This window comes from Strigops habroptila, chromosome 8 (assembly GCF_004027225.2).
Source record: "Strigops habroptila isolate Jane chromosome 8, bStrHab1.2.pri, whole genome shotgun sequence".
In the NCBI taxonomy this organism is placed as follows: domain Eukaryota; kingdom Metazoa; phylum Chordata; class Aves; order Psittaciformes; family Psittacidae; genus Strigops; species Strigops habroptila.
The window spans coordinates 56,183,205-56,209,108 of record NC_044284.2 but is presented as its reverse complement, the minus strand read 5'-3'; the positions used below and the strand labels follow the sequence as shown (position 1 = coordinate 56,209,108).

General features: G+C 37.5%; 1 protein-coding gene across 4 annotated transcripts in view; it reads left to right on the top strand.

Annotated features, from left to right (window-relative positions):
- Positions 1–25,904, top strand: part of EPS15 (epidermal growth factor receptor pathway substrate 15) — a 70,240-nt gene that overhangs the window by 30,912 nt on the left and 13,424 nt on the right. For 3 of the 4 annotated variants that reach the window (XM_030495397.1, XM_030495394.1, XM_030495395.2), the window contains exons 3-17: positions 506–595; positions 937–984; positions 1,624–1,719; positions 2,153–2,218; positions 2,674–2,799; positions 3,254–3,313; positions 4,447–4,647; positions 6,196–6,341; positions 7,233–7,392; positions 10,978–11,063; positions 16,844–16,916; positions 21,782–21,943; positions 22,774–22,971; positions 24,994–25,191; positions 25,735–25,812. In XM_030495397.1, the coding sequence (XP_030351257.1) occupies positions 506–595; positions 937–984; positions 1,624–1,719; positions 2,153–2,218; positions 2,674–2,799; positions 3,254–3,313; positions 4,447–4,647; positions 6,196–6,341; positions 7,233–7,392; positions 10,978–11,063; positions 16,844–16,916; positions 21,782–21,943; positions 22,774–22,971; positions 24,994–25,191; positions 25,735–25,812 (1,788 nt within the window). The remainder of the gene's footprint in view (positions 1–505; positions 596–936; positions 985–1,623; positions 1,720–2,152; positions 2,219–2,673; positions 2,800–3,253; positions 3,314–4,446; positions 4,648–6,195; positions 6,342–7,232; positions 7,393–10,977; positions 11,064–16,843; positions 16,917–21,781; positions 21,944–22,773; positions 22,972–24,993; positions 25,192–25,734; positions 25,813–25,904) is intronic. The other variant, XM_030495396.1, reaches the window with a different exon arrangement.

Genomic DNA, 25,904 nt, shown 5'->3' with positions numbered 1-25,904 from the left:
GCTGGGGTGCCAGCTTGTGACTTGGGAGACCTGGGTTACCTTCCTTGCTTTCTGCCCCAAACTGGGTTATCTAGGCAAAATTCTTACCTTCCTGGGTCGTAGTTGTGTACAGACAGATGGAGATAATAGTGTATTTTTCTGGAACATTGTAAAACATATGAGAGTGTGAAAGATGCTTAGATATATATGCATAATATATCTTAAATTTGTCAGTGTTAGTTTAAGCTATCAACTTCCAAAGCGTGCCTATTAATATTTAATCTGAAGCAGCTAGCTCAAAATGCCTTCGTTCTAGTGTAACATATTTAATGAAAGGGAGTTTTTATTTTAATATTAATATTTATTTAATATTTAAATTAATCTTCAGAAGTCTGAAGATTGTTCTCAAAGTGATGATGTTAAGTTGAGCATTTTAATTTGCTAGCTTTTTGAGAGCCCATGTAAAAGAGATGGCATCAATTCAAAAACTGGTTTGTGATGTGAGGGGTTTTTTTTCTCCCCCCAGGTTGATTCTGCTAATGCTGGAAGAGTGTTAGCTTCTGATGCAGCTGTTTTCTTGAAGAAGTCTGGATTGACAGATTTGGTACTTGGAAAGGTATTTAATGATAATCGTGTAATTATCTTGTCTCTTGCTTCAGTTAGTAACCTGTGTAAATTGAAATACTTAGTGCTACTACAGGATATGTGATTTTCCCTAATGTGTTTTCAGTGGTGCTGTCTAATAGTCTCCAACTTCATTATCCTTGCTTATTCTACTACGTATGTAGGTGGTGGTGGAAAATAAAACTATTTAAATTTGTCACCACAAGTAAGTGCTATCATGAAAGTTAAGACATGCACTTTGATCCAAGAGTGTATTGCTAAATGGAGGGAGAAACGTACCAGCTTCCTCTCAGTGCTGTGGAACACTTTGTGTCTGTTGTTTTTATGTTTTAGATTTGGGACTTAGCTGATACTGATGGCAAAGGTATCCTGAACAAACAGGTATGATTATTTATATGATATATGACGTTACTCTAGCCATTAGCAAACCTTGAAATAAGATAAAACAGGTTTTCTAACAGTTTTTTTCAGATTTTTCTAATTGTATCTAGATATGTACTTCCCATTTCAGTGTAAGTTACAATAAATTAAGCAACCTTCAGCTACTTCATCAGTTTTTCTTCAAGTCATAAAATGAACTTATGTGTAGCTGTGCTGTACAATATACTGAAAAGTGATTTAAGGGTTAATGTACTGTCTTTACAACTTCTTTTCTTTGCTTTTTCTCACGTGCTCTACATTTGTCTTCCCTGTCCATCAACTGCCACCTTTGGGATCAACTCAGTTCCTCAGAGATGAACAGCTACTTTAAATTTTCACTGCTCTGCCATAGAACTGCTGAGTTTTAAGAACTGACTACACTAGCCAGGAAGTTACTAAATCCTTGGAGCTGGGAATTACAAACTGCCTCACTGGAGGAATTCTGTAGTTGCTGACTGCTGCTTTCTGTCACTCTCTGGCCTCCTCTGAAGCCATTTGCAACACTTTTGTATATATAGCAGTGCTAGAGAAACTCTTAATTCTTCTGAAATTTGCGTATTTTCATATAATTAATCCTTTAAAATTTTGTTTTTCCTGTAGGAATTTTTTGTGGCTTTACGACTTGTAGCATGTGCCCAGAATGGATTGGATGTTTCCCTGAGTAGTCTTAATTTGCCTGTTCCTCCACCAAGATTTGTAAGACTTCTTTTTTTAATTGAACATATCAACTCATTAGTAAGAGCTGCTTTTAAGTGAACGATTGGGAAAGTTTGGTATAAATACCAAACACTTCTGACAGTGATGTTGTAGGGCAATAGGGCTCTACAACAGGGGACAATTAAGCAATGTGGAATAAGAATAAGGTGCTATATATTCTAGTGGGGATTTGGATATAAAGTTGTGTGTAATTTGAATACATATCTGGTATTTGTTCTATTAGTGTTGTTCTTAGTGGAACAAACATGTTGAATTTTTTACTCTGAATTTTGGTATCCTTAACGAAGGCACGAATTATTAAAATGCAGTTCTGGCTTTGGAAGGGGCAGCTTCTCAAATATGGGAGTGGCTTTGCAAGGTCAGAACCATGTCTCTTTTAATGTGTTTGGGTTTTTTTCTGTTTTTTCCTTAGACTGATACCAGTAGTCCTTTGCTACTCAGTGGGACAACACCAAGTGATGTACCATGGGCTGTTAAGGTAAACTAGAGATCAGGCTATTACCTAGAACTATGATATGCTTTGCAAGAAAATATAAGTCTGAGAAAAATATAATGCTACTTGTAGCTATAATTGATAGAGTATGATAAATTACCATTCATGTCAAATCTATAATTAGACTATTAGACCTAATTTGATAAAAACACTTGACCCTTGGGAAACCTCTTCATGTTTAGAAATTTGGGGGGTAAAAAGGAATAGTTCCCTGAAGACATGCAAATAATAGAAGAATAAATCTCACTGGGTTTTAGATGAGTCTTCAGCTGATTTAGAAATAATATCTTTTTCATATTGTCTTTTAGGCAGCAGGAACTGCAATGTACGTGTGTTTCCAACTAACTAAAACAAAAAGTTAATAGTTTTGAAAGAACTACTGCTTCTTAGGCTGCAAGTGTGACTGTTTCCACGAGTAATATTTTTCTTCTGCCCCTCAGCTGGAAGACAAGGCCAAGTATGATGCTATTTTCGACAGCCTAAATCCTGTGAATGGACTATTGTCAGGTGACAAAGTGAAGCCTGTACTCCTTAACTCAAAACTGCCAGTGGATATTTTGGGACGAGTAAGACTACCTTCCTATTAATTGTTAATTCACAAATTATAACTGCACTGCATTCAGCAATATCCAGTTTTCAAATGGAAGATTTGTAGTGATGAGCCTAACTATTAAATACTCTCTTGTGGAGTGGCCATACGTGTAACTAATGAACTGTAAAAAACATATAAAATATTCTTTTGATACTTTGATAGATTGCCTCTTACTACAGTGTATCAGTCATGCATACTCTTTAACACTTGGGTTAGGGCAGGGTGCCCTTAGTGCACTCTGTCTCCAGCTTAAGAATCTCTCTTTTGCATGGTTTATGTGAATGTATGTTGCTTACTGAAACTAATGCTGTTAATACAACTTAGGATACGGTGGAGGGAGACTGTCCACATTTCTTTTTAATAGGGTTTTAAATAGGAAACTGCTGCAGTTCAAATACTCATCCCTATATTCTGCTTTTTCTTGGTAGGTGTGGGAATTGAGTGATATTGACCGTGATGGAATGTTGGATCGAGATGAGTTTGCAGTTGTAAGTATCTTCTTCCTCTTGGGGTTTTGAAAGCCTAATGACAGGGGTTTAAAATAGATGCGTTGTGTATTACTTTTTGACTGTTTGTGTGGTTCATTTATTGCCTTTATTCAGAGACATTAACAAGTTTTAGTACTACTTAATGTTTCTGTCAGTTTGAGTGTCTGTCAATACACAGCAGTAACTTCCTTTGTGGGCTAAATGAGCCATTAAGGACCCGTAATCTGTGTCCCATGTAAGACTATTTTCACTGAAGAAGTTTTACCTTCACCTTCAGTGTTTATGTAAAAAGAAAATCAATACCTGTTTAATTGCAAAGAATTGATGTCATGGGCAACATCAAAACTTTGCTTCGTTTCTTCATAATATAAACATCATTAGTATAACTTTTTCTGCTGTCATGTATATTTTTGAGAAAGAATAAAAGTATAAAAATTGTTTTGCTTGAATATTGTTCTGGTCATCTTCAGGCTCCTGTATGCCTCAGTTTCTTTTGAAGCCAGTTCCTTTAAGAGTCTAGTAGTTAATTGTCACTATATTTGATTTCCTGTGTTTATGTTGTAATTCTTCAGATTTCTAGCTTTGAGATCAGAGGATTGATATGCTCTGGGGAAATGTTTGAGATATAATGCTTTACAGGTTATCAATTTAATTTATAATTTCTTTAAGATGCAGTTCTGTGTCTTGAACAACACTTTTAATACTATTATATAGTGTATGTATGTATAGTACTATTATATATACAAAAGGTACCACTACAATAAAAGAATAGATGCTAAGTAGAGTGATTCCTGCAAAATGGTGGATATATTAAAATTAAGTGTTTGAAGTGTTCTCTCAAATAAAATTCCACAAGTGGTGGTAGAAGCTTGGTATTATTTAGGAGAATCACTTTAATGTTCTAAAATATACTGAACTGCATTTGCTAAGCACTGAACCTCAAAAGAAAGGAGTAATGAAAAACACAGGTCAGAAGGCAAGAAGGGGCAGTTCAGTTGAGGGGGGCTAGTAAAGGAGAAATATAATGAAAAAATGCTACAGCATTATTTCTTAACTAATCCTTCAATTCTTATATATGTTTATATATTTATTTCTTATATATTTACATCCACACACCTTGTTTTCTTGTTCAGGCCATGTTTTTGGTGTACTGTGCTTTGGAGAAAGAACCAGTGCCAATGTCCTTGCCTGCAGCTTTGGTGCCACCATCAAAGAGAAAACCTATTAGTGTTCCAGGAACAATGCCATTAATTCCATCTTCAACAGCTACCAAAGAGTCTCATCAGTCCTTGCCACCTGTAGGCATTTTAGCTGCCAAAACACCGTTAACACAGGTATAGTCTGAAGTTAGTTGGGGTTAGAAGACTGCTGCTCTTAATACTGTGCATTGGAGACTGCCTGTATGAAGAGTCTTGACACAGGTTTTTAGTTTCCTTCTTGCCTGTTTGATTGGTTGATGAATTTTAGGAGGCAGATGGGAAGACCAGGTGGTATAAAATTTATCTTGTTCTGCGTTTTCTGGATGTCTTCAGATATAAACAGTTTGGTAAAAGAACATGATTTAGTAAGGAATTTAAAGATACTTTTCAAATAAATTATTCCAAGGTATCAAGCTCAACCCCAGGTTAAAATATGAAGAAAACAGTTTAAAAATGTAGTATTGGCACACATCTGCAGAACATAAATCACTGGCTGAAATCTGATTTGAGTATGGACAAGTTTTTAAAACCAGTTGCGGCAGGCATGATGTGCAGTTGTGTGTGTGTGCATGCATGCAGTGTGAAGAAGACATTATTGAAAGAGGAAAAGATAAATACAAGCAGTGGGAAAAGGAAACAAGAGGTCTGGCATATCCACTTAAACACACAAGATATGGTAGTTGTTCTGAATGTGATTACTAAGTTTGGTGCCTCCCTCCCCCCTTAGCATCTTATTTAATCCTGGTCATTTTAGAATCCAGAATTTGGAAAAATGTCTTTCCAAGTAGCTTATAACTTGTTCTGTTCAAAATAAGAAAAACTTGAGAAGGGAATCTAAGGTAAGAACTGTAGTACATAATGCATAAGGTGTTGCTTGGACATTTGGGTAATCAATAACAAACTGGCACTGATTCTGGTGGTGCCAAGGCTTTCATCTGCCAATTTACTTGACTGATGGTAAGTCTTGCTGTATGTGTTACAAAGCAGTGCCATTCTGGGTGAGTGTTTCAGTGTGTGTTTTGTGTACAGCACCATTTGGGATTCATCTGTTGAGTGTCCTTGTATGCTGAAACTAATTAGCATTCATAAGCATGCACTTGAAGCCACTTTCACTCAAAACCAACCCAAACATCTTTTATGATAGTTTAGTGTTTGGAAAAATTGTTGAAGTAAGAGAAGTGGCTCTAATTCCCGTCTTTACCTTGATTGGAGGTAAATTCTACAATACAGAATGTGCCAAGTATTTACAGTCTGGGCTTGAGCAGTTCTTCGGTCCCTCCAGCTAAAGCTATCCAGCTGCGTAAAGAGGAATAAAATTGGTAGAGCCAGACAGTAAGCAAGACTGTGTCTGAGCACAGTGATGAGGGCACAACCCCGTGCTGGGACGAGGTTTGGGCTTCAGGGAATGCGTTTAATGCACAGGCAAAGAGGCAGAACAGAACCAGCCAGCCTTGGTGCTTCACTCATGTAAATACTTTGCTTCTGCTTTTGGATTTGCTTGTGGATCTCTAATTTGGAGGATGAAACTGGTTCACGAACCAGGCACCGATATCACTTCTTAAATCTGTGCTGTAGTCTTTGACTTACGTAACTCTGAAGGAACTATCTGAAAAGAGAACTGCCTGTATCTCAGGATTGTGGGTTTGATTTCTTTTTTTCCCCTCCTGTCCCCACCCCCTTCAGTGGGTTGTGTCGCCTGCAGACAAAATTAAGTATGATGAGATCTTTCTGAAAACTGACAAGGATATGGATGGATTTGTGTCAGGTGTGGAAGCCAGAGAACTATTCTTGAAGACAGGATTGCCTTCTGCTCTTCTTGCACAGATCTGGTAGGTTTTCTTCCCCCGACAGCTGTTTAGATGATGGCATGGTTCTCGCTCCTTCCTAGCACTTGAAGAAAAGTGCTATGTTGACATTTCTGGGAAGCGCAAGTTGGGGTTTTTTATATAATTGCATGGCCCCTGTATAAACAGTGGTAACTTATTTGCTTCTACTTTTAGACAGAAATGGGGGAAACCAGGTTTATGCTATGCATCGTGTCTTAGAGGAGGAGGTAAAGCGCCTGAACACCGATTGTTACAAACAAATACTGCACTTGAGCTAAACCTGTGTATTTAAGGCATCGTAATGTTGCTGTGTATCTAAACATTGATACTGTCCACATACTGGTAAAGAGAATTATCTGTCTGAAATTCTTAGCACGCGAAACAAATGGCCCATCTCAGTCTATAACAGATATCATTGCAGATAGTCGTGACACACACTGCTTTTTTAGTCCTCACCCCACTATAAGCTATCATGAGGCACTCTGCTAGGAAAAGCTTTTTTTCCTGTTTCCAAGGTATGGTTAACACTGCCTCTAATTTAGGAAAATTTAGATAGACTTGTGTTGGCTGTGGAAAGTTTTTAGTTCTTTAATTTAGAAGACACATCAGTTACAGGTACTCGGGTGGTGTTAGTGACTTACAGCCCTGATTCTGCTTTTCACCAGATCAAAACTTACTGTAACAGAGCTGTGGGCCTTAGCGTGCGAAGAGTGGTTGTGTATGTTTGAGTAATGTTTCCTATTTATTACCATGTCTTACTTCTATATTGCATTTTTTTAGAAGAGGAGATATACCTCAGCAATTTTGACATTTTTAAATGATAACAAGTACAATAAGCAAGGTTGTACCTGCAGAAATGAGTATTTGATCTATTTAATGTGCATCTCCATACAGGGCTCTCTGTGACATGAAGGACTGCGGAAAGCTTTCAAAGGAGCAGTTTGCTTTGGCTTTCTATTTAATTAATCAGAAGTTAACAAAGGGCATTGATCCACCTCAGGCTCTGACTCCAGAGATGATTCCACCTTCAGACAGGGGTGTCAGTTTACAGAAGGTAAGGATGGGTTTGGCATTTTTGTTGTAAATCTCAAAGAAAGAATGTTAATTTCAAAGGCTACACAAAAAGCACCTCAAGTACTGGCATACCTTAAATTTATCATAATATCAGGAAGAAAACAAGTCTTAGGTGCAAAGACTTGACAAAAAAACTGTTCCATCCATGTTTCAAAATGAAGCTGTCATTTATTACGCCTGCCAACCAAGCGGAGAGATCTTTTGTTGGGAAAGCATTACTTTCTTATTTGAAAGAATAATCCTTCTGCTGCCTATCTAAAGAAATTTTAGGTTGCATCTGAAATAACATGCACAAGTTCAATGTTTTTCTCCTAATGTGTTCATGGTTACCTTTTTTTACATGGATCTTTTTGAAGAAGTCTGGAAACAATGTGAACTAAATAAAGTTTAGAACTATACAGTTAAAGTTTTAAAAGTAAATGCTCCTCCATTTTATACTTCACACTTTAAATGTCCTCATAGTCTGTTGATCGCCATTTATCTTAATCCAGCAGTAGACTGTACCTCAAGCAGTTCAAGCTGTATTTATCAGAATGGTAGAGCTCATCACAAATTCCTACTTGTTTTACACATCATGAAGTCTGATGTGAGTTACCTTTTCTTGGTTGTGCAAAACATTGACCTAATTCTATAACTTTCTTAAACAGAATGAAAAAATTCTCACCTGAAAAATAATGAAACTCAAAATTTGGCATTACTTTTGAGTTTCTGTAACTGGTATCTAATTTCTTTTTACATTCTGTTTTTAAAAAGTAATGGCTTTATTTGCAACTCTACTAATCTTTTTTGTATGTTTGCTTTCCTTTCTATGTCTCTTTTCTAGTTTGGACTGTTTTTTCCATTCTGCACCACTCTGCTTTTCATCCTTATTATTCTGTCAGTTTGTTAACTCTGCTTTCTCAAGGTTAGAGAATCTTTGCTTTTCTAATATTTACTGTCTGTTGGTTTAATGATGAACATCCTTCTAAGACTCTTACATATTCATTGAAATAGCACAGCACTTCTCTGAAGTGTCACAGTTCATTGCGATCTCAAATTATTGCTGATTTCCAGTGGTGTTCATCTGGCAGAACACCAAGGTTCTTCCTTGGACCTAGACCTCTGTGGCTGTTACCTGTTGGTAATACGTGCTGCTTAAACTAATGCTACGTCTTACCCTGTTGAAATTGCTGGGGAAGGATGACAGAGCAGTAGCCCAATGTGACAGTTTTGCAGTTGTTGTTTACTGATTATATTAGAGAAAATTTAGTGATAAGAACACTTTAGATGAGATCAGTGTTGGTTACTGCTCTTTTGTGTGTGTAAATTGTTTTAATAGAGCTCTCAAAGACATTAGCGTGCTGCTTTGGGGTTTTTTTTTTTGCATTACTAACATAAATGACAAGAGTAAGAATATTGTGGAAGAAGGTAAGTTAGCTTTTAGTTAGCTCTGTAAATCCTCACCAAGAATTTGTTTTACTAGATTGAGCTGAAACTTCAGCTTGTTTTGAGCTTTTCAAAACAGATGTTGTCTTGTTGATATGAAATAACCTGTTTGTTCAAGATTATTGTTCAAGAATTGAACCTAGAGGGTAAGAGCAGAAGGCAGAAATAGGCTTTTTGCTGTTTTTCTTGAAGTGGCATGGCTTACACTGGGGGGACATGACCCAAATATGCCCAAAAAACCCCACCTTAGGCTTCATCTTCTGAATCGATCAATATAAAGGTAGTAACACACATATCAGTAAGTATAATGGCAAACCATTACATTTTTAAAGTAGGGAAAATTAACTTTTGATCCTTCTTGGTAGATGTTCAGAATGCATATGTATGTATATTGCTGTTATCTAATGTTTGGTTTTCTTACAGAATTTTATGATCATGGTAGTGTAACTTCTATTTCAAGTTTGAGGCCTGAATGTGATCCCCTGGGATCGTATGAATGGGATAAAGCAGCAGTCTAGTACTGGTTGCTGTGTTTCTTTACTTAGAACTCTTTGAGGTTGCCAAATTGCACTTGCATTGCCAGCCATAAAATTTAAATTTACATGCAGGTTCCTCTTAAAGAATTTTGACAGGGGTTTACTTTTATTGCTATTTTGAGTTTAAAGACTCAAACCATTGTTTGCATGCATGTTGCAGTGTAGTAGATGGCAGCAAATAGTTCTAACACGCGTCTTTGTTAACTTGTATATTGAAGCTAAAAATGGCTTTTATGTTCCTCCCCCACACCAGTTCTCCTGAAAAATGGCAAATAAGACTGAACTACATCTTGTTCAAGCTTGACACTGGCGTCAGTGTGCAGAATTTCTTTAACTGGTGAGAGGAGGAGGCCTGGAAAGAATTTGAACTTGTAGCTAATAGCTCCATGTTCTCCTTCTGTCCCTTTCCTAGGAGAAGTAAAATCTTTCTGGCTAGAACACCATGAGCAGCTCCACAAAACTCTTGTGTAATTCCTTTAGAACAGGACTGAACGTCATAGTCATTTGGGAAGCTGTATGCTAACCAGTTTAAGAATAGCTGTATGGCTTTTTTTATTCTCAATTCATGATATTTGTTCTAGTAAAATATGCATGAATAACCTATAGTTCTGCTGAATAATATGTTCTGCCACAGTGTGCTCAGATTTACTGTTTAGGTCTTTTCATGGCTCTTGTTTGCTTTATGTTTTGTTTTCCTCCAGAGTGTAAGCTTGAATAAATACATAGTTAATAACATCTTGATTTATCTTCAGATAAACTTTGGCATTTAAAACCTTTGGTGTTATTTTGGGAGTATCACTGCCTTTTGTTAATTATAGGTATATACTTTTCCTCTGAACTTTGTGTTTGTCCTGGGTGACTTTATTCAAGACGCGAAGGAAGTGATGTGTTTATAGAAGGTAGTTACAGTGACTGTGGCTTCATAAGCATGTTCATGTTGTGATAAGACACAGTAGAATAATTACAGCATTTGCTAATTTGTGTCTTTAGCAGTTGTTCTCTTGTCATTTGTGTACTTTTTTGAACCAGATAATTTGTATTACAGTCATTGTCTTATAAAGACACTAAATAAAAGGGAGCTCATGGGCGTAACTTGACTTTGTATTATCAAAGTTGCATTCAGTACACTGGAGGCTTACATTAAACTAGCTTGATATCACTTAAAGCATTACGAAGTGTCTGTACTCTGCAACAGGAGGATCACCAAGGTGAAGAAATACAAAAGTACTAAACAAACCAAACCACTCTTAAATGAATGCTAGGAAGCCAGCTAAACATTAATTTTAGAATTCATTTAATTGTTTGTTTTAGAACTGGATTTATTTGTTTGTATGATCAGGTGTTCCTGTACTTCTGTGGAAGATGACTTCAGGAGTGTACAGGAGACAAACTCTGTTTAAATTACTAGATACATTGGATGTATGTTGTGTTCTGTTAATATAGTATCTGGACTGATTGTGGTTTTCTAAGTTTGAAGATTTGAAATGCAATGCTACCAACCGTTGTTATAAGAGGGTAGCTCATACTATCACAAAAAGTAAGGTGAATATAGTTGTTGGACAGCATAAACTATAAACTAACAGTATTTATTTTTTATCTTTCAGAGTACTCAAGGAACAAATTTGGTAGCAGATTTTTCTGCGATTAAAGAGCTTGACACGTTAAACAATGAAATAGTAGACCTGCAGAGGTAGGTAACGGAGGAATAGTCATAGTTGCCTTAGATTCAGTTGTGCCACTTACTGGGTTTGTTGGTTTGTTTGGGTTTGTTGTTTTGTGTTTTCTTTTTAAAACCAATTCAATGCGTAAGAGAAACCCAGGTGGCAATAGTCTGCTTTGCTAAAAATAAATGGTTAGCATGTCTGTAATCGTGTTTTAACACTTCTACTCCTTGTTCACTCAAATGAGTGCATTTAATAACAGCAAGACTGCGAAAGGTCTATCCATCGTGCCTTCTGGGTATGTTTCCTATCGTGAAATGGAAATAGATTGTTTCCCATCCTGAGATAGAAACATTCTTTCTTGCTCAGCTTTACTGGCAGATGAGAATGGGTCTTTAAGATGCTGGAATCATGATATAAATTGATATTAGTTGTCTTTGATTTGTAGAGACAATTCTGAGGACTCTTGTCTAGTGGCAGTAAGAAAGTGAGATGGCAAAGATCAAGTATGTAGGGTAGAATTGGAAGGTGACAGTTTGTATATGGGCCTCTGCTAGGGATTTGATGGTGGTAAAGATGGACATGTTTCTCTTCTGTTTAGTAAAATCAACTGATGCACTGAGAAGAATTGTTTTACTTTGAGGTCTGGAGACCCTTGGGTTCCATTAATTATTTCTAATCTAATTAAGATGATGACTTCAAGTGACTAGGAAAATCAAGGTCCTATATATTGTGTATATATATGTATATGTATAGTCTCCAGGCTTAGCAGATATTTTTCTTTGGGTTTGGTTGGCTTTTTTTGGGTTTGGTACTATCATAGATCTACCGAAAATTCTATTAAGAACAGTTAATTCTACTGTTTTGTGAGTGAGGGTGCTTTGTGATGATGGAGTCTGCCTGTCGTCTTCATGTCACTCGCAGGAATGATTTAATTTGGCAGTGTGTCAAAGCACAGTCTGTTTCCTAAATACATAAACGTTTTTTCACTTCAGCTGCTTATTCTCCCTCTTATTACTCCCACTGCCTCCTCACTTCTCCCTGCTCTGCCTTCCTCGGCTGTTCTTTAGGTTATATTAATTCCAGTTTTGGGCTTTGACATTTATTAACGTGCAGTGTGATTTACAATCGTGTATGTTTGCTGTTGGCATCTTAGAGGGAAATAAATTGTTCACCAGCATGAATTTGTAGATGAAGTTGGTTTTCAGCAGGTGGACTTGCACCCTAACATGCAAGCTGTTCTGTTTATGTCTTATTTTCTTTTATTACTGTGAGGTGTGAAGGCACCATGGCCTTTGGAAAATCACTGTTTCCATTTCTTCAGTGGCAAATATACTTGGGCAATTATTTAAGGCACATTTGAATGATATTAGATTGTTGAAGATATGGTGGGGGCAACTACGTATTATTTATTTTTAGAGAGTAGAAATTTACTTGGATTTTTGAAGTTCAGGACAGAACAGGATTAATGATCAGATGCTTAAGCCTGTATCATCAAACTGAGGTATAATTGTAAAAGGTTTGTGTGGTTTCATTGAGAACAAGTAGCAAATCCTCAAGCCAAAATTGTGGCTCAAGTAATAATTTTTTTCATCTTTATTTTTTAAAGAAATTTTTCTTTGTATTACTTGAAAATCCTTTAGCTGCAACAGAAGAAGAGTTATTTTTGGTAGCAGAGGAACTGGTACTTTCCTGTACCTTCCCTCAGCACAGGTAGCTGAGGCAACAGATTAATCTTTGATAAACGTAGGAAACTTTTTCATCTTTGCCAAATCCACATTTCTGTTATAACTGGTGACATTTTCAGTCTTGATAGTTATCATATAAAAATGAAATTTAAACTTAAGTTAGTTTTGTTCATTATTAAACAAGGTATATTGCTCAGCTGTTGAACTCAGTATGTAATAATTCTAGTCTATGATTCCATTGAGGAGTATCCATGAGAGCTGCATTTCTGAGACCCAGTAATAGAAATTGAATCTAATTTTGAAATGCACTCAAAAGCAGCAGAGGAAATGCCCAGAAGAATGACAGTGTGTGGAAAACACAGCTTTTTCAGAGACTGAGTAAAGGATACAGAGGTGATATGTTTGTAGCTCAACAGTTTGTGTGGGAAAGATTTCTGGTATCCAAAAGCTTTTTAATCTAATTCAATAATTCAGGAAGGTGGAGGCTGAGTATCAGATGAAGAATAAAATACAGAGCACTTATTAGCGAGGATAATTCCTCTCTGGTAAGGGGAATGATTTGCCTAGGGACGTTGAATCTGCATGGGATGTGGAATCTGCATCATTTGAGCCTGTCAGCACTGCTGCCTACAAGTTCTGTTTCAGATGCACTATATTTTTAGAAAGCTATTTAGAGCTTTTTTTGATCAGCATTGTGGGAGGGTAGACCAGATGTTCTTAATATTCTTTTTTGAGCCATAAAACCTTTTTCTTCCCCAACAAACCCCGCTTTGCTTTCGTGCGTTCAAAGCTAACTACGGCCCACAAATTCGTGGGATTTCTTTGCGCTTCAGCAATATGACGTTCCTCTCCAAGTGTGTTAAGTCGTTGAGCTTAACTTAGGATACCTCAACAGAGGTGCCATCCTTCACATATGTTGGACAGGAACAGTTACACTGTCTTGAATATAAATCAGGTTAAAAGGACCATAAAGCTCGTAGTTGGTCTCTTAAAAGTAGGGAAACAACAAAACATTGACAGAAAACCAGGGCAACCTCTCCCTGCTGTACACTGGTGTCAAGCCTTTGTTTCAAGTTCAGAGATCTGCAGCTTCCTAGGAAAGCAACAGTAAGGGTTTTAACATAGGCTAGATTATTTCTTCTAACCTCTGGCTTGGAAGTAACCGAGCTGTTGCAGCTGAAAAGGTTGGGGGGAACAAAGGGGAGAAGAAACAAGGAGAACCCTAGGCCAAACTGAAGTGCTACTACACTAGGAATTGTCAAAATTATAAATGTTTGTGAAAATAAGGAATGTTGGGCAACTGTGAGTGTAGATAATGCTACCAGCCCTGTGAGTAGTCATCTGCTGCTTACTGTGGAAAAAAGAACTATGATTTTTTTTGCCTTTGTAACTAAAGTGGTTCTAAGTGGCCATCAAAAAGCCTGGCCGGGGTTGTTTCATGCTTGGCTTGAATGCCTATACTGACATGGGAACTGTGGTTGTCAGCTATAAAAAGTATTTGCAATGTGCTGGCTCCCATTTATAAAGTGCTCCATTCGCAAATTAGTATAAAGCTTACAGATTCACTGAGATTATTTGATTGTAAATCATGAAGTATCTGCATTAGAGAAACCATCTATGAGTTTGGGGGGTTTTTTTGAATCATTGCTTTTAGTTTCTTTGGTATGAGTTTCTCCTGGCCTGACTGCTGTTAAAATGCATAGGGAAATTGCACTGCTTTCATAAATTGACTTGAATTGGTTACAAGTGTCCTTTATTGGCAAGACCGCCGTTCTTTGTTGGGTTGGTTTTTGGTTTGGTTTTGGTTTGTTTCCCAAGTGCTGATGTGCTAAGGGCCTTTCTGATCCAGGAAATGTGTCGTATCCAATAAATAAATTTTGTTACTTGTTTTTGGTTCTTTCAGTTGCTGAGCATTCCTACAGGGGCATACCAGATAGTTTGTAAGAGAAATGGAGGCATTCAGAAGAATTAGTGAATTAAGTAGGTCTGTGTTGTCTTTTTCTTTTTGAAACAAAGAGGCATTACTTGGGGGGGAGGAGGGGATGTGTGATGTGTAGGCTATATACGCTCAGCTTGTTTTCCTTTGCTTGAGACTGCTGCCTAAGCTTTTCTTGTTCTGCCTGACAATACTTCTTTCACTTGATTTTTTCCAATTCCTTGTTTGTGTTGTGATTTGGCCAGTGTAAGCTGCCTGTGGGTGGGTATTGTATCCTATCACTTGCTTAGCATAGTCCAGATTGCAAGGTTTAGGTGCCTGGCTTCTGTTGGAAAAAAAGGGAAGTGTTCTTCTTTCATCTCTGACAGTCTCTGAGGCGTGTCTGTGACAGTAATGTGGAAAGGCTGCGTATTAAAGCATATGTATCTGCTTGGCATTCTACTCCCTGTCTTCATTCCCAGCCAGGCAGAATAACAAGTGTTTGTTTACCTAGTCAATTATTCTCTTTTATCTTCAGTGAGGAATAATACGCCTGAATGGTTGCTGTGCTTGATGGGTGTCTGAGGGCTTGAAGGTATTTTTCAGCTTGACTTGTATTTAGATGAGTGGAATTGCTTTACTGAGATTGAGACCCTTTGTTCAAAGAAAGTTACAGAAGGCAAAATCAACAGAGCTAGTTTCAACCCTGTGTTGTGGTGCTTTAAGTATCTAAGAGCAACTACGCTACAATACTAATTTATTGAGCTAAAGGAGTGTACTATGGCTTTGATGGCAACGGTAAAGATTTGCTTAGAATTTCCATGATACTTTTTTCTGATGAGTGGAAAGTGAGGAATTTTTAGGAGTCTTGAAGGTTCACACTCAACAAAATAACTAGTCTTGTTCTTCAGAGTTCCTCTTTCACCATCTTTCCTCTTCCATTTAAACCTTTCTTTTGGGCACAGTCAGCAAGTTGTTCTTCAATCAGATGCTGAGATAAGTAATAGCAGAATATAATTTATTGTAATTATTTTTCAGAGCAAATGTTCATTTAAGAGCTGTGACATTTGGGGGGGGATGGGTGTTATTTTTATCTTTCATTGTACGTGGTTCAGCAGTAAACAAGAGCTCCTCAGCTTGAGTGAAGAGAATATAGAGTAAACCTGCTCTACTTTGGAGACAGAAATGCTTTCTTTTGTATTAGATAAGAGTAAACAATAAATAATTAATAGTTTTAGTAATTAGTAATAGGTAATTAATACTTTTAGAGTAATTACCCATCTGCTGTATGAAGTTACCTTCATTTCAATATGTACTAGTGATGCAATTTGATGGTTTTTCACTCTGATATTTCATTTAGAAATGTTCGTTTTATCATTGTTCAAATTCCAACTTTTAATGTGTGTGCTAATCTATTAATAAAGTCATTATAAAAGTCAATATCTGTATACAAAAGATAGTGTTAAAACTGTAAAGGTTAATGATTCCATTTACTGTCTAGAGATAAACACTTATGATCTTTTTTTAAAACAATAACACTTTCTGAGTGTATTTCTGAGCTATTGTGCTGTCTGCCTGCCAAGGATTTATCGATGTCATAAATAGTCACTTTTCAACTTGAATAAATGTCTGTAGAGACAGACTTGATATGACACAGCAAATAACTACATGTGGAGTCTGAGCAGGGAGTGATTACAGCAAGCTAACCTTTCTTCTTCTGACTGAGCTCACCGACAGCTATGTCTAAAATCGGATAGGCAAAGTTCATTTATCAGCTAGATTGGCCGCCTGGAAATGTTTTCTAGCTGCTGTTAGCATAGGAATTACTGCGTTTGCAGGGGTTAACAGATGGAATCTGATGCAATCCCTCCCACTTTTCCCAGCAGTTTTCATTAGACAAGTGCTCCATAGCAACAGTGAGATCACTGGAGACAGTATTTCATTGATTTCTCCCTCCCGCCCCCTTCCATTTTTGAGCCATTCTTATCACTGAAGTGCAGTTGGGGGAAAAGACGGGGTTTTTATGCAGAACACTTATGTGGGCTTCTGTCTTGTAAATAATTTGGAAAGCAGAAATCCCTTACATCTTTTGTGTTTAATGTTTCACTATGTATTTAAAGAGAGATACAGGCTTAGGGGGCTGGATAACTGTACCTGCTGTAGCTGATGTTCTGAAGTATTCTTGCATTGTTTGCTGGTCTTCTAGGGAAAAGAATAATGTAGAGCAAGACCTGAAGGAGAAAGAAGATTCCATCAAGCAGAGGACAAGTGAGGTCCAGGTAAATAAGACACACAATTATTGTTCGGACACCTGATACTGCACCATGAGGTGCTTTAGTGGCAGTGGGATTACTGAGTCAGTGGAAAGAATTAAAATTGGTGGCTAAGAAAAAGAATATACTTTGAGGTGTATTTTCTAAATGCATGTGGGTTGGTGTTGGTGTGTATGTTTATGTAAATGTGTGAGCTCTGAGGATATGTAGCCTGTATGGAGTATCAAATGAAAAATATTAGAAAAGAACAGATTCTTTCTGTGTTTTTTCTTGTTTTGTTTTTAGCAAGGCTTTCTAATGTATAATTAAAATGAAAGAAGGCACTGTAGAACTGTAAATTAATAAACTGAAGTGGCTGAATGAAAAGGGTTTGTATACGAGGCTGCTTCTTAAGAGTCGCAGTAATTACCAGCTTGGGAGGAATGTTGACTCAAGTTAATTTTGCCTAATATGAGTGAATTAAAAAAATAATCTGTTTGATTTTTATTTAAAAGGCTGACATTGAATTTCCAGAATATTGGGAAATGTAAATTTTACAAGTGTTTTACAAGGACTAAAAAGCATCCAGTCAGCATCAGTGTTCAGGGTGTTAACGGTCTAGCCAAGCTTTGAATTAAATGCTGCAAAGCAATATTTCAATTAGATTTTAAGCTGTAAAAGCAGCTGGAGTTGCTGCTTCAGACAAAAACTTCCATGTGATATCTGGCCACTTACATTTATTTTTACATTTATTTTAGGAATCTTTATATTAAATATTTCATATTTGATTAAGAGCAAATTATGCCAGATTTCTGCATTTTACTTTGTGTTGGGGCAGAAAAAGAGCAAATGTGTTACAACAGTTGTGCATTTTGTGCTTGGTTGCTTAATATCCTTAAAGCTTGGCTGGTAATTAATAGTCTGACCTTTCAGAAGATAATCAGATGCTGGCCCGTTAGTCACGATGGCAGCCAGATAGAGCAGCTGCAGGAATGCATACAGAAGTTGCCCATGTCTGTGATCCCATCCATGCATGCAGTGGTCACTGCCCCCCCTCCCACTCTGCAGATTGCCTTTTCACAGTTAAAAATTCCTATGGGTATTCCTGGTTTTGCACACAGGATGATTTTGTTAGTGTGTTATGGAATCTTTGTGCGTGTTCATGTGAAGGTTGAGTTCTCTGGTGCCTTTGCACAAAAGGAGCAAAGCCTAAATAAAAACCTTACCTTTAATGTTACAGTATTAGTGTCATCTGCATATCTTTAGTGTTTTGTAGTCAGCAGCATCACAGAATCAATTAAGGCACCGTATCTAGAGCAGTAATGTTGGAAGCAGCTGTCTCAGGTCTTTAACCTCTTTGTGATCACACAAGCTCTTTGTCCCTTGTTAAATATAGAGTTTTAGAGTTCTGTCAGTCTGCAGAGAAGGAACAGTCTATTACTGGCTTCTCAGAAAAATGGGAAACCATTGGGATCAAACAGGAAATGGCTGCAGCATTTATTTTAGCTGGTGGCCCTTTATTTCTAGTCCCTTTCTTGCTCCTGAATGTGGGAGGACCTGCATGTTTCAGGAAACTTTCTAGAGCTTCAAAGAACAGTGGTGACAGACTAAGAATATCTTTACATCATGCTGCTTTTCATCTGGATTTATTCTAATGGTGACACTTCTAAAGATGGTGTACAAAACCAGTGCATTCTGATCTGCCACCTTGGATCAAGCTAGTTTTGTGGCATCATGCTCTGTGGTTTCTGATACCAGAATTACTTCCATGGGCGCAAATTACAATCTCAAATATAGTCAGGGTCTGTGATGGATCAAACTGATTTGTATGGGAGGAGGGAAGGAATGACAGGGGTTTTTCCTCTCTAAAATAATTTCTACACTATGTAAATAGCTACTAAAAAGCAAAGACAGAGTTGGAAGGAAAACATAGCACGCTGGTGGGTTTTAGTGTGCTTATTAAAATATCAGCTCTTCAGTAGCAAAGATTAGGCATGTTTTTACAACAAAGATCAAGAAACTTCTAAAGCACAATTTCCTTATTCTGTGATTGGATTAGCCTTTTTCAACAAATGCAGGAGTAATAGATATGAAATGTTCATCTTGGCAGTAGAGAACTTTGTTTTACAGCATTAGTGTGTAATGTACGTTGGGTTTTGACCACATACCAAGTGGCATCAGAAAATGCCTTTACCTGGCTGTCTCCTTGCTCTTTCATCACCAGCCTGCTCTTCTAGACACAGATGTAGGAGCACAGTGTTCTTCAGCAGCTAGACACTGCCTCAAGTGCAGTGGCGTTTTGGACACATTCACAAGACTCTAGTCTTCTATGTAGTGCTTCACAGGTTAGCTACCTGCTAACACTCTGAAATAAGTGGTGATTCTCCTGGCTTTCCCAACAATTACAGATTTTTATTGACATGGTGAAGTCAATAAAATAGGACACTGAAACTTTGTAAAGAAATTTTTAGAACAAATGCATGTAGCTCCTGAATAAAGCATAATACATGTTTATATCATTGCAGGGGGGAAATGTAACTGTATATGAGACTGCTTCAGAGAAGAGGGGAGACAAGGGAAAGATATTTTGGGACTGTGGCCTTCGAAGTAGTCTAGAATGTTTCTGGCCTTCTCTTCCAGCCTTTTGATCTCCTTATTGGCCTGAGTTTTCTTAAACAGATTTATGCTCTGAGTATCCCACTCAGCACTGGGTTTTCTCTGTTCTTTGTTGCAGGGCACCCAAGCCATTAGGAAGTCAGTGAAGTTTAACTTTTTTCCATGCTATTTCAGGCTTAACAGTTCCTAACAGCACATGAATCATTTGGTGAAGTACACACCAAAAAGCTATTAAATCTCCATCAATCTATGGAAATACAGACCTCTAGACTTCCCTTCTCCTACACTACATTAATAGGGAGAGTTGTAATGATTGTAAATCTAATATAAGAATTACTCTTACTGTAAAAACATTGGCTTGTACCACCTCAAATATGTTAATGGTTTTCATATAGAATCTCATTGAGTGCTTGAACATTGAGGTGTTGCTTCTCTGCTGAGGGTGTTCTTTGAAATTCAAATTTAATTGCAGTCTCGTGTACTTCATGAAGATGTGTCTGAGTATTATCCCCAGTTCTGTGTATTGTATCTGCTCCAACCTTTAATTTTGGAGTGTTTATGTGAACATGTTTGGGTTGGGTTTTTTTCCTTCTTTTCTCTTCTGGGAGCCATCAGGCTTAGTCAGGTCTCTTCAGTGCTCCTCTATTCCTGTGCTTAGGTGCGACACTGGGATTCAAGGAACAATAGCAAGAGTGGAGGTGATCTATGTTTAGCTTCTGTGTATGTGAATTCTTGCTTCCTTTTAGAGAAAGGAGACTGAAATCTCTTCAAGCTGTTATTTTTTCCTCCTATTGCTTGCATTGAATATCAGCTGATACTTGCTTTTCAAAGCGACGTGAAAAATGAGTGGATCAAGAGTGTCCGAATTATCCAAGTCAGTAGCTGCTGTAAGAGCTTTTTGTGTGTGTGCTGGCTTGTCTTTCATAGATTTGAAGCACCCAGTGATTCACCTAGTCTAACTGCTGTACATCAGACATATACCCTTTAGCGAACTTCAAATATGATTTGGGGGGTTGTGTAGGTTTTTCGGTTGTTCGTGTTTTGCTTGGGGTTTTGGTTTTTTTTGCTTGGGTTTCTTTTTTGAAAGCATCTATGATGTTTCTTTAGGTAGTCTTCCAGTTGTCTCGAGGTTACTTATTCCCCTAGCATCTGACTGCTGCACCATATGCCTTTCTATTTCTGTCTGGCTTTTTTGTCCTGATTTTCTGGAGGTGTTGGCACATATGGATGATCTCCCTCACCAAAAATACCCCCAAACAGAACATCCCCAAAAAAGGATGTCAGGATTTTAGCCTAGAGCAGCACATGGATATATGCTCTAACCAGAAATTCACGTCTGCTTGTTTTCTTATCCTCCTCAATCTTTTCTCTATTCATTTTTTTATTGTTGTTCATGATTCTTCCTTCAATTACCATATTTTCTCGGAAAGGCTGCAATCTTTTCATCTACTACATTTCCTTTTGTATTAATCCTTTTTGATCTCCCTGTATTATCACTTCCTCTTGACTTTAACAGTTCTTTCTTCTTCCTAATTTCTTTTCTTGACATTTTTTTCAGTGTCATCTCTGCAGTTTGTTGAAGTATAACCGTTCCTGTTGCTCAGAAATGAACTAATTATCATATGATGCTACTTAATGTACTGAGAACACAAGACACGTACTGCTGTTTCATAAATTAAAAGATGCCATATTGCTGTGTAGGGAATGTGCACTTCTTATCAGTACTCTTACATGGAAAATATGGTTTTGGTGGTTGTTTGCAAAATGAGAGGCAGGGATGCTCTAGAAGGGAGTGCATTTGAGTTGTTAAGCGGTTTGGTCATTTAGCATGTTGCTAAAACACGTTCCTATTTTCAGCCATGTGCTTTTGAAGGGGGAAGGAGCAGGATAAAGACTTTCTATTACTGTGGAGCTCAGTAAAACATATTGCTAAAGCATAGGAGACAGACAATGGAGTGGCCTGAATAAAGACAACTTCTAAATTCAAAATGAAACCTTAACCTCCCTGTGAGTAAAAGAGCTAATCTCTGTATTGATGCACAATCTTCAATATTTCAGTGAGATTCTTTTTACTAAAGAAAAGAAAAAGCTGTTTATTTGTATGTCTCAGAATTAGAATTTGAGAGTACTTGTTTATCTGACATGGTATGAATGCTAGCTTCTGAAAGATAATTTGTTGATCCTTTGAAATCCAAGTTAGTACTGCAATTTATATTGGGGGATTTAGTGGTTAGGAGGAGAGAGGGAGCATGCAAAGCTTATCTGTTTCATTACAGGATCTACAAGATGAAGTAAAGCGGGAGAGCAGTAACCTGCAAAAGCTGCAAGCTCAGAAGCAGGAAGCACAGGAAATCCTTAATGATCTTGATGAGCAGAAGGCCAAGTTGGAAGAGCAACTTAATGATATCAGGCAGAAATGTGCAGAGGAAGCCCATTTGGTAAGGTCTATTGGCTAAGGCCCTTGAAAGAATAAAGGCCCCATTTTGCAGAACTCAGCCTTGCAGCATAACAGTTGTTGGGGCAGGGGGAAAAACTTTAACAGATAAACAGCCTGAGTGTCAAGATTTTGTGACCTATAGAGAACAGGAAATATGTCACTCCAGTGACCTCCTAATTTAGTTAGTGTGTGAACAAACATACTGAGATATGCTTGCACGTAAATAAAGTTAAGTGCAAGCAAATAGTGTGAAATTAGAATGCAGTGTAAGTGTAATTAGAAGCACTAATTAATGGGACTGATTTCTTAGCAGTTAAAAGAAATCATCTTAGAGTTATGTAGATTTTTTTTTTCTAATATAAAGCTATAGTATTTCTTAAAGGGCTAAAATCATAGAATCACAGATTGGTTTGGTTTGGAAGGGACCTTAAAGACCATCTAGTTCCAACTCCCTGCCACAGGCAGGGACACCTTCCACTAGAGCAGGTTGCTCCAAGCCCCGTCCAGCCTGGCCTTGAACACTTGAATTTGCTTCCCTGGGCAACCTGTGCCAGTGTCACACCACCATCATGGTTAAGAACTTCTTAATATCTAATCTAAATCTACCCTCTTCTAGTTTAAAGCCATTACAGCCAGAAAAACAGCTAGAATATTATGATCCTATTGAGACCAATAGGGAATTAACATTTCATTCAGGTATAATCTATAATCTCTGCAATAGCTATGAGGGTTTTACTTTTTCTGGTCATAAATATTAGTATTTGGATGTATTTGGAAGTGTTGTGGTTTTTCGTTTTATAATTTGGCTTTGAAATATTGTTCATGTTGTAGATTGCCATGCTAAAGGCTGAAATAACAAGCCAAGAGTCAAAGATTTCAGCATATGAAGATGAACTGACCAAAGCTCAAGAGGAGCTGAGTCGCCTGCAGCAAGAAACTGCGGAGCTTGAGCATTGCATCGAGTCTGGGAAGGCACAGCTGGGACCTCTTCAGCAACATCTGCAGGATTCACAACAGGAAATTAATTCAGTAAGGCACTGTGAAAGACCCCAAAAAAAGCTTTTTTTAGCTGACAACCTTTAGTGTGGTTTTTCTTAAGGGGAAGGAGTTGTTCTCTTTTTTTCCATCACTGTTTGCTTATGCCTTCAGTTGCTTACACATATGTTCTGTGCTCATAGTTGTTAGGATTCTTGGAGGCTGGCTCAAGAATACTTCATGTTTTTTCTCCAAGTTTTTTTAATAAAAGGGATTAATTTATTATACTTCCTAAATAATTTGTCTAATGAATGAAAAATGGATAATGCATGTTTGAATTCTCTATGTCCAGTAGTTATTTAAGCTTTCTTCCTCTGCCATGGCTTGGGGCATGCTCTTACAATTCTTTAATGGCTGCGAAATCAGTATAAAATTATTAGTAGTATTTACTTAGTGCATTGTTGAAGCGGGAAAATAAAGTGAATGTAAGAATAAATTTGATTGAGATTAGATACTGAGAAGCAGAGATACGCCTGCACTGTTTTTAAGCACTGTGCTTTGAAGTGTCTGCTTTTATGCTAAAGGAACACTTAGCATCTATCTGCAGTCAGTGATTTATTATTACTTCAGGGATGTGCAAGCTAGCACAGCCTTCCCTCATTATTCTTCACCTCCTCTGACTTGCCAGCTAATATATTAGCCAGACTCACATCATTATCAAGTTAGAAACAAAATGAAGAGGCTTCCTATTAACTTTGAGCCCTAGAAATGGCTGGCTTTTGGGTTGGTCACTTCACACAATTCATGTCTGTAACCTGTTAACAATTTCATTTTTTTTTTGTTTTTAAGATTTCCACTATTCCTGCAAAACACTTTCTTCTGCTGAAGAGCCTTAAAACATATTCATAACTTTTAAGTTTGGCTTTGAGGTTTAGAAACTGAGAAGTAAATAAATAGGTTTTCCATTGTTTCCTCACCAGTAGAGAGAAGGTTGTGCAATTTCAGTATTGATATGCTAGCAAGCTCTACCTTCAGTGAACAGATTTGAGGATGATAAGTGGTTATGCTTGACTGTACTACAGGCTTTTTTGATAGGTTTTATATCAGTACTCCTGATTTTATTGCTTTATGGGTGCTTTGGTGCTTTAGGCAAGATTATCTAATGCTTGGTCTGAGGTCTGTATTTGAAAGACACCTGGTGTTGTCTTTGCTGCCACCTGGCTTGATGTGTGCATGTCAATGAAACCTCTGCTAGGTGACTGACCTAGCAGAAGTCAGTGGGATTTAGATGGCTATATATCTGAACTATGTTCATCATAGAATCATAGAATGGTTTGGGTTGGAAAGGACCTTAAGATCATCTAGTTCCAACCCCCTGCCATGGGCAGGGATGCCTCACACCAGACCATGTCTCCCAAGGCTCTGTCCAACCTTCTGTATAATCTACTAAATCCAGTAATTCCTTCATAACCGGCATGTTGCTTGTAAATGTTTGCTGTGAGGCACTGCATTAAGCATATTGCTGAAATAATAACATGTGAGTGTAACTGTCTGCTTAGGAAGACATACTGTGGATTTTATAGGCTTCAAAAGTCATGAGGGAGGAGACGAATTTGTAATTGTCCTTCTTGGAAGATGAGAATTGTGATAAAACAGCATCTGTAATTTAGAGTTAAAGGCAATTGCTAATGCATAATTTAAATGAAAAAAACCCAACCCATTCCCCATAAAACACAACAAACTAAATAAATGAAAAAACCCTGAGAGCTTTGCAGCTCTTACGAGTTTGAGTAGAAAAAAAGCATCAAGCCTGGATGTTGCCAGTGATGCAGTCTGCTTCCTTGGCAGGAGAAGGTTCTCAGGTCTGTCCTTCAACCACATTGCACCTCCTCCAAATCAGATTTGTGCTCGTCTCCCAAATGTCACCCTTTGAAATAACATGTTTTTTATTATATTTTCTTTTGAAAATAAGAATTTCAGACATACATCTTCCATCTTATATTTAAGAGGGGATGGTCATATACTAGATTCTGTGTGCTGCCATACTGACGCATACACATTTATTTCTGTTTACAGGTGCAGACAAAACTTCTTGAGCTGAAAGAATTGGAAAATAACCAGTTTAGTTGGCACTCTCAGCCACATACTACACTTGTTAATGGAACTGTGGATCACTCTAGTCTTAGCAACAGCAGCAGTGAAACTGCTAACCTTAATGAGAATGCTGAAGGGGAAAGTATAGCAGAAGATGAACAAGCAAACAGTGTGTCTCCAGTGAGTAGTGTTTTGCCTGCTTGATCATCATGCAATGCAGCTGTGAAGTTGGAATAAGTTAAGAATGTATCAAGATTGATTATGTTGTTAAACACTTGCACAAGTGAAATTTCAGGGTGTTATTCTGAGGGACTATGCTTCCACAATCTGAAAGTTGATAAGCAGAAAAGGAGGCAATTTTAGCATGGCTGGAATGTGGCAATAAAAATTTGTCTGTATTTGTTTCCAAAGCAAAATATCATAAATTGAATAGTAGAATTAACATTAAAGGAGAGCAGCTGTCTCCAGTTGGAGCATCAAGAATGGAATAAGGAATGGTACAGAAAATCTAAAGATGTCTTGCTTTAAATCTTCTTCCTTATGTCCCAGTAGATTCTTGATATATTTTTTTAACTTTCACGGGGTTTACAGAACACTTCAGTATGTTCTATAATAAGTATGAACCTCTTGAAGTATCCTTTAGTATGTTCTTGTAGCTATTTGATACTTTATATTGTGTAGTCTTCAATTGATTTAGAGTGAATTGCTTTTATCTTTATATAGATAAGGAATAGTCCTGAAACAACAGCCTCTGTTGTAGAAGAAGAGAAAGAGACCCCAGCTGCAACTGTTACCAAAAAAGTGAGTTTGTTCAAATCTGGGGGAGGAAAAGGCAAATTAAATCCTAGTTAAACTGTTTCAGGCTGGCATTGTGGCACTTATATCATGGTCAT